Here is a 9,300-nt window from a genome sequence, read left to right as displayed (position 1 = left end):
CAAATGATGTCAAGTGAGCGTATTAAAGGCCCTTCATCTCCGGCCGCTTGAACTTTGCTGCTCACTTTCCTCTCAGTTGTTTTTTCAATTTCTTTCAATGTACACGTGTGCAATGTCTATGCCATACATGTGAGGCTGATGAGAGTTTTAAGTTTTTTTGGAACATCAAAAAGCTTTTGGAGATCCTATTCGGCAGTCGTATTACCCATTTATGCTTTGTGTAGGTACGATAAGAGATGTTCAACCATACTTATGGAAACTATTTGTCGAGAAATTGAAAGTAAGAAATTGCAACTCATACATGTTAGCAACTCTAAACATTATGTTTGTACGACACTCATTTTCTATAAAAATATTTTAACCAATATATACATTATAAGTAACTTAGTTCTTATCTTGGCCATGCTTGTCTCTAGTGTATTTAATATTTTAACGTAATGATAATCACGTACCTCTTGATTGAAGAGTATAGTGGCACGTGATGTGAAACGATCTTGACTTTGACTTTCTTGTGCACCTGTAATTGGTATTTCATTGGATGAAAAGAATATCACCATTTGAATTGCATAAATGAATATATCTACAAGATAATCTTCAATGATAAAAATAAAAAAATTAATCTTACACTTTTCATGAGAGAAGCACGTCAAACTTTTCAATTGTTCTAAGTGTAAATTGGTTAACATCGGGAATGCCAAAATTTCTGATGTTTCCATTCCCAACCCTTCTTCCTCCATAATGATCGCCTCCGTCTTCTCACAATCCGATATAGTCAGGTTTTTTAGTTGTGTGAGAGATTTAACCATGGATGAGAAAAATATAAACTCAAGGCTATCCAAGCCAATGATTTCTAATGTCTCCAATCTCTGAAAGGCAACCTGCGAAATTTACTCATGGAATTGGTGATTAACTTAAATCTCGAATTCATGAACTTTCAAAGAGTAAATATAGATGAGTGCCAAGTGGAGAGGGGGATTATTAAATTGCACAAAAGAAAAAAAAAGAGTAAAACAAAAAAATGGAGTAAAAAAATCTCCACACTAACGTCATTTCTAATTGCCAGTCTTTCCTTCACTGAAAAAACTTGCAATGCTGAGCTTAAATTGATAAGTGAGCTAGTTTTATTCCATCCGAAGTATTTCTCCTTCGGAAATGGATTAGCGAGTGGAGCATTACTTTTCTCTTTTTGTATAATAAAGCAAACTTAACACTTTCCACCTCAAATTTCCACCCAAAAATAGTTCGACTGGTATCCATGGCTAGTGTCCAACAAGAACAATGGCGAAAGTTAAAAGCCCCAAAGACTACGGCAATTAAGAAAAGGCTAAGACGTAAAGGCTAACACACACTGCCTCATGTCGAGGACCCTCTACTAATGGGGAAATTAAAATATTGCAGGAGTTGGGCCCCACCATAAACTTCAGCGCTTTTCGCTATTATGAAAATACACTAGTCAACGAAATAGCCGCCTCAACTTTTGTTGGACAAAATAGTTGTGCGCTTTTCTTACTAGGCAATTGTTTGTCCATAGTTTATTGACTTCTCTCTTTAATGTTAGTAAAACACTATCAATTACCAATTTAACGAGATATCAAACATCAATTGTGAATTTGTGTTTGTTATGCCGAAAATAAGTACAAATATATCTATAAATAATACATGCATGCATGAACATGCAAAAAATTCTCTACTCTTACAATTATGGGGCCTATGCAATGACTAAGTGCTCATTTAAATGCAACACAAAAAAGAAGTGCATCAATCAGATTAGTATAGTTGCTATTATTTAAAAATCAGGTTCTCCTTTCCATTCTTCATGTTAGATTTTTAAGAGAGTTGCCTATATTATACATTTCGTGAGTTATAACAAATTTTTGATAACTAAATTCAATGGAATCCATTTCAAAATATTAAAAATTACTTTACTAATGAAATTACTTTAGTGCCAAAATTCCCTTCAATTTTGCTTATGAAAGCCTATGAATATGGATGTAATTGTAGCATGTATTTTGAAAATAACTCAGAATCTGTCACGAACTAGATTTACATGGATTTCATATAATTAGTTGGATTTCCACACAATGAAGAGAAATAGAAGATTGCTTTACTAATTACAAAGAAGGCATGAGTAGATAAGGCAATTTGGAAGAAAACAAACTAAAAATAACAAATTAAATAAGCACCATAGTCTGCATTGCATCTAATAAGAGAAGGAAGACAACATTGATAAATAATTAACATTCTTTTGATAGAAAGTTACCTGTTGTCCATTGAAGAATGCAATTTGAGTGGCTACTGGGTCATCTAATTTGCTACTTGAAGGAGCTAACCTAGTGGTAAAAAAGTTCTTGATTTTTGGCAAGTAATGCAATTTCAATGCATGCAAATTACTCAACTCAAATTTGCCACTCTCATCAGCTTCTAAAATCCCCCGCATTACCATGCAATGGACAATTTCGATCTTTTTCAGCTGTGGAAGTTCTCTCATCGATGAAAGAGGAAATAGAACTTCCATTTTGTGACAACATTCAACTCGTACTACTTTTAATGCACTGAAAGACTTGGAGGAGATATTGTTGGTGCATATCTTCTCTAAGTTGATGAGATTCTCGAGAAATAATGACTCCAATGTCTTAAAATATATATGGGATGGTGATTGGAGGATGTAATGGATCGAGGGAATATTCATGACTTGTAGACGCTTTAATTCTAGAAAGTCTTTTTGGGATAATGCACAAATACTTTGCTCAATTCTGTTCAACCCATCCAAAATCAGATTCTCAGTTTTGCCGAAGATACTCTGTATGCATCCTTTCTGCAAAATATCGCTGATTGGATCCCACTTGAGGATCAATATCCTTGATCCTTCTTTAACCCACCAAGAAACATCACCCATTTCAATTTTGTACTTGGTTAATTTTTCGACTTCTAAATCCCCTGGCAGCACACTTGGGTTGAGAATGGATATATGCAGAGTCTTGAGATACTTCATGTCATTCAACTCAATCATATTGGCATTAGTTGGTGGAGTTTGCTCCATGACATTCCATTGATCGAAGCTATTCTTCATGTACAACTCCTCCAATTTGACCAAGTTTCGAAGCACACCCGGCTCAATTATTTGAAGGTTTGAACAATAGTTCAAGTCTAACAGCCTCAGCTCTACTAGTTGCCCAATTTCTTCCGGCAATCGCTGAATTTTGGAGTTCACAAAGCTGAGAATTTGTAGCCTTTTCAACTCCCCAAGAATGGATACATTGTCTAACGAACAATTGTCAAGACACAAAGTGTGTAAGTTCTTCAAAAACTGAAACGGCAAAGGGGAGCAAGTGAGATGTATCCCAGTAAGATTTAAGACCATGAGTTTCCTCATAGAGTTAAATAATGAATCTGGAACCTCAATAGATCGATTATTTGTGAACAGCAAAAAGATTTGCAATTCAGGGCAATCTAATTCTTGGGGAAGCTTTTTCATGTCAGTGTAGGGAAAGCATATCGATCCGCAACTTTTGAGTTTGTCCTTTGGCAACTCTGTTATCGACTTGTCTTGATCTTTCAACACGAGAAGAGGATGATCTCTTGAAGCAACTGAGGCAACAAACTCATGAACCAAGTCATGTATCTTGAAACCATAATCATCTCCATCCTCTAACAAAAAGGAGGAGGCTTGAAGAGTACGAATTAGTGATCTCAAACTATCTCTAGCTTCTTCCATGTTATCTTCTTGAAATAGCCCCCAACCCACACTATACCTCACCAAGTATTCAAGAGAGGGCTTAGAGGTGCCACAAGCAACACAGAGTGCTAACAATGACTTCTCTGCGTCTTTTAAATGATCATAACTCAACTGCAACATGTTATTTATCATCTCACCGAGTCCTTCATTTTTAGACAGCCTTATTTGTTTTAAAGCATTCTTCCATTCGGGTAAACCAGCGTGTTTAAGACGTTTTGCCAAATTAACAATTAGGAAAGGCAAACCTGCACATTTGTGGAGTGCTTCAGCTACCAAGGGTTTGAACTCGTCAACGTGAACTTTGTCTCCCACAATCCTCTCGAACAATTTTTTCGCCTCTTCCTCCTGCAGCCCATCAAGGAAGAAGTCCCTGTCGCAGCACATTTCCCCTCGCAAAACATGTCGAAATCTTGACGTCAATAACAACTTGCATCCTATGACTTTGTTGTCATGTCCACAAGGAATGCCGACTGATTTCAAGTCGAGTCCCTTCCACAGGTTGTCTAGTATTATGAGTACCTTCTTTTTCTCCTTCTCCTCATAGTCCAACCTACTCTGCAAAAGTTCCGCTCGCCCACTTACGGACTCTTTGTCCTTTATGTCACTGAGGCCCAAGGCGTCTGCAATCTCTCCTTGAATCCCCTTGATGTCTGGATTTTGCGACACATCAGCCTTAGCGACCCAATGGAACGAATTTGTTTCCCTTATTCTCTCCTTGGCATCGGCCAAAAGTGTGGACTTGCCGACCCCGCCCATCCCGTGAACCCCGACCACGCTACAGCGGTCATCGGCAAGAGCGTCCATGATGTCCTGTATCATCGAAGCTCTGGATTTGAAGACGCCATCATCCCTAAGCTTAATCGTCATTGAGGCAGAAGAAGTAGAGTCCATAGTGGTGGTTGATTGGACGACATCTTTGCCTTCTCCCCTGGCCGGAGTTGGAGCAACAATGTTCCCCGGAGCAGGATTGCTAGAGGAGAGGTCCTTGAATTCACTGCATTCGCGAGCAAGTCGCTGAATGTCCTCCTTTTTGTCCTTGGCCTTCCTGCTAAACTGATAGCGATATTTGGGGTCGGGAAGAGTCCCATAGCAGCAACTCTTGCTTGCCTTTTCGAAGTCTCCCAACAGGTCTTCCGCCTCCTTCAAGGCCTTCGCAGCACTGTTCAGCCACTCTGTGACACGACTGTAGACAATTCGAAGATTGTTCCTGGCCTCTTCCGTGACATTGTGGATCCTCTCAGTGTCGTACTCCAGCTTGCTGACTTCCTTTCGAAGATCCTGTGCGTAGGTGTTGGAGGACATGACGTATCTGAATTGGCGCTTGATAGGAACAACTACCCACTTCAAGACATCCCATGCAATAGAAATGGCGGAATCGATCGACATTTTTTTTTTTTTTTGTCCAAGAAACAAAGAGCGAGAAATCAGAGAGACAGACAAAGAGAATGATGAAAGAAAGCTGCGGATACTGAAGAACGAGAGGAGAGGAAGAATGGTTGTCCTCAAGGGAAGAAAGAGCGAAACAGAGCAAGAAAGATGAAAGACGAAGGCGATGTGATTTGAGTGCCCAAAAGGATGAAGGAAGGGAACGTCGAAGAGCAATCAAATATAAGCATGGAAGACAAGAATGGAGTGGACTTGTGAACAACGACTAAAAGAAATGGATGATTTTCTTCATTTTATTATTCCTTTAGTTGACCGGTCACCGCTAATACACAAACATTGATTAGGTGCTAGAAAATTGTAAAAGTAACGAAAGCAAAGTCCACGGAGTCACAATATTACAGTCTCTTTGCTTGATTTTGCTTTTCCTAAAATTAAAATTGCACGCGCATCATGTGGCTTCCAAAAAATAAAAAATAAAAAACATAAAATCACCACCTGTCAAAATATTAAAATGACTGGACTTAAATGATCGCCCGTGTAACAAGTACTTTATTCAGCGTCAACATTATTATAACAAAATGTAATTAATAAAGATAACAAACGGGCCACACTCACGTGAAACGTAATTCTATCTAGAAGTAGCAATACGGTTATAAATCCATTTTTCAATTCAATTTTAGTGTGTCAAGATGTATACGAGTCAACTAAAATTTTAAAACCCAATTAAGATAAGTTTCAAACATCAAAGCTCAATTCTATGTTAATCTTTGTAGGTTTGCAATGGACTCATATTCAACCCATAATTACGTAAAAAAAAATCATTAAAATCGATAAACACAGCATCATTTTGTTGAAATAGTCTACGTCACACATCGGCATTACATGTAAGATTGTTAGTGATGATTGGACTGCCATGTCGAATAAATCAAGTGTGACTCGGTCAAAATGATTGGATTGCATTTTTCTCGGAAGTTTCACAACTACATTGGTTCAATTAAAAATAATTTAAGACTCAATTGGTTTTCATATTATAAGTTTAAAACTAATTATGCAATTATGTCAATAATTTATATGGTTAACAGTGTATAATATTATCTGATGTGGAACTTAGATGGCCACAATTTTTTGGAGAGTTAATGAAATTCAATTCTTAAAGGCAGCCCTTTAGGTAGAGGGTGTAATTACAAAATTATATAGAGGTATACTTTCACATTGATTTTATTTGTGAAATTAGTGCATAATTTTATATCAAAGAGTATAATTTCCCAAAAAGAAAATTCACACCGAACATAATCAAATTCATAGCAGTTTCCGCACAGAGAGATACCGTAGGTGAAAAATGGAAAAAAAAAAAAAGGCAAAGTAAAAGTAATCGCAATCTAAAAATGTGAAATGTGGGAAGCTAGCCATAACTAAATAGGTATTTTAGCATTTTGTCCTTTTTGGTCTCTTAAGGAAATATTACATAGGGACTAATTTGGGAACAACCCTGACAGAGTATCACATGTCAAATTTAATTTTCTCATAGCATCCAAAAAAGGCGAGACCCCTCTATGATTGGTTCGTACATCCTCGATTTTTTTTATTTTTTATTTTTACATTTTAAAAGCGGACTTACTGTAAAGTTAGATCTCTTGCCGTTGAAAAATATTACAAGGAATCCTGATAATTTTTGAACATATTGATAAGATTGCACGTTACTCTTAATAAAAACTACTTGTACTCATATTATAGGTTAAACGATTTTTATATATGCCAAAATATTCCATATGTTGTAAATACACTCCTTAATAGCAAAAACATGTTATTTTTTAGTTGTGTTTCCTTTTCATCAGTGTAATATCAACAAAAATCAATCAACTGAATCAAATAATGATTAACCAAAGAAAAGCCAAAAACAAGATTAATAAAATATATCAACATAGAATAAAAACACATTTTGGGCAGTTTTAATTGTCAAAAACTCAAAATGAAGGTAGGTTGAGGTTAAATTCCATTTCTTTGCTATTAAAAATTGAAAAGAAGGATAGTATTGAAATCCAAAAAATTTATTGAATTTGCACCAGCTGGGCGAGTACAATAGCTATGGCCTTTGATGTTCTCACTTTAGATTATGAAGGCTTTATTTGATTTGGGCTTAAGGCCCATCCGCCAAAGTTGGGCCCAGAAAGCCCGGCCCACGGGAATAAGGCCCGTGGAAAGAGGGAGGTATAAAAGGGAGGAGAGAGAGAGAGAAGATGTTGGTTGAAATCAGAATTCACGTCGTCTCTCTCCCGCGTATTCTCTCTCAAAAGACAAAAGAAAAGACAAGTAAGCATACGGCTTGTTCTTCCTCCCTTCAAGGCTTCATCGAATCGAATTGCTCGGTTTCTCTTCCTCCATCAACGTCGGTGTTTAATCGTGGCTAAAAGGTACGCTCGAATCCGTGGTGTGCTTTAGGATCGGTGATGCGTGTTCGTTTTCCGGGCTTCGTCTTCCGCATTGATTTAGCGGTTCGATTTAGTGTCGAATCCGGTATTTCGGGGATCGGTCATTCCCAACATTGGTATCGAGCCCTAGTTCACGTTTTCCCGATCGATTCGATGTTTTTGATTGATTTTCGCGAAATCCCTTCGGCCGTACGGAACCGGGCAAAAATCCCGACACCCGAGTGCCTTTCGGTCATTTTTCCGAGATTTCGTAAGTCAAAATAAAATTGTGATTGCGTAGGAAGAAGCGCGACGTCGAGACGAGTCCGGCGATGTGTCGACCGCCGCCGGCGCGCGCCGCACGCGCCACACGCGCGGCCGGAAGGCGTGCGCGTGGGCGCGACGCGCCCGCGCTGGCATTGGCCAGCGCGTGCGAGCACGCGCCGGCCGGGCGAACCAGCCCAGCGTGCACGCGCCGCGGCGGCGACCAGCACGCGCCGGTCCGGACGACGCTGCGTGCTGGCGTCATCGTCACCGTGTGGCGTCATCCAACGGTAGGTAACTGTTCGGATGCGCCACCGATGACGTCATCACCGACGCCGTTTCGCCGGACGGCCACCGCCGGCGACGACCCACGGGAGACCAAGGCACGTGGCAGCACGTGCGGATGACGTCTGCGTGGCGTCATCCCCCGCATGCGCGCGGCACGTGCGTCGGTCCGCGCGAGCGGTCCGACCGGCCCGACCGGTCCGACGACCGTTGACCGTTGACCACCGTTGACGGTTGACCGACGACCGTTGACCGTTGACTTTGACCGTTGACCCGAAAAAAAAAAAGAAGAAGAAGGAATTTGTTTCTTTTTTCAATTATGTCTGTGTGGGTTGTAGGTAATCCATTTTTATTCTGCATTTGTTGCATGAATCATGGAAATTTATGTATTTTCCATTTTGTTTATTATGGATTATAAGTGATCCATTTTAGTTCGCATTTGTTGCGGGAACTATGATGCGTTATGCACGGATACCTGCGGTCCCAACAACGGATGAAGGAAGAGCTAGACTGAAAAGGCTGATGAAAGAGTTAGCTGATTATCGGTGGCTTGATGGTGATTTAGTATCACACATGGTCAAGGTCAATCGATGACAGAAATCATCGGAATGGTTACCTTATGCCGAACTTTGAGAAGGTGCCGGCTTTGATGAACACTCTTCCACCTGAATGGCAAGCGGTGTTAGATCGGCTATGGGAGGTCAACGTGGTCCCGGGTTATAGGGGTCTAGTGGAAACTTTTGTAAGAGAATACTATAGGATTGAGTTGGCCAAAACTTCAACCCTTAGATTGAGCGCCACATGGCGAGAGCAAATGCGCCTTGGTGGCGACATAAGAGCTCTCCAAAAGTTTTTCCATGGTTGGCAAATGTGCCTTCGGTTTTCTCGATGTTTTGACTGATAGATTAGAAGGGACTTTCCTTAATTATTTCTTTGATTAATTATGTAATGTTTACTACCTGATTGTTGTTGATGTAGCAACCGATATGTTAGTTGTATCATGTGAAAGCGTTGTTATTTTATTCGATATTCTATTATATATTGCTTTATGTTATTGCTGGTTGCTGTGGGTAATTAGCTGTGGGTAGTTTTAGAAGTTTTTGTAGCTTCATAGAATTGATTTTACATATGACAATCATATTAATGATAGTTTTAAGTTAGGATTTTTGGAGGATGATTGGAAACGTAGTGACCTTTTGATTCTGAAGCCTTACTTGAGAT

At 39.5% G+C, this 9,300-nt stretch overlaps 1 protein-coding gene across 1 annotated transcript; it reads right to left on the bottom strand.

Moving 5' to 3' along the window:
* Window positions 1-531: 531 nt before the first annotated feature.
* On the bottom strand, window positions 532-5,122 carry LOC120295881 (probable disease resistance protein At4g27220). Its single transcript, XM_039317491.1, has 3 exons — window positions 2,261-5,122; window positions 628-878; window positions 532-580 (listed from the first exon to the last, which is right to left on the bottom strand). Exons 1-3 carry the CDS (start codon window positions 5,120-5,122, stop codon window positions 532-534), a joined length of 3,162 nt encoding a protein of 1,053 aa, XP_039173425.1.
* Between the last annotated feature and the right edge of the window lie 4,178 nt (window positions 5,123-9,300).

This window comes from Eucalyptus grandis, chromosome 7, assembly GCF_016545825.1.
Source record: "Eucalyptus grandis isolate ANBG69807.140 chromosome 7, ASM1654582v1, whole genome shotgun sequence".
Taxonomy (NCBI): domain Eukaryota; kingdom Viridiplantae; phylum Streptophyta; class Magnoliopsida; order Myrtales; family Myrtaceae; genus Eucalyptus; species Eucalyptus grandis.
This window is presented reverse-complemented; position numbering and strand designations above follow the sequence as displayed.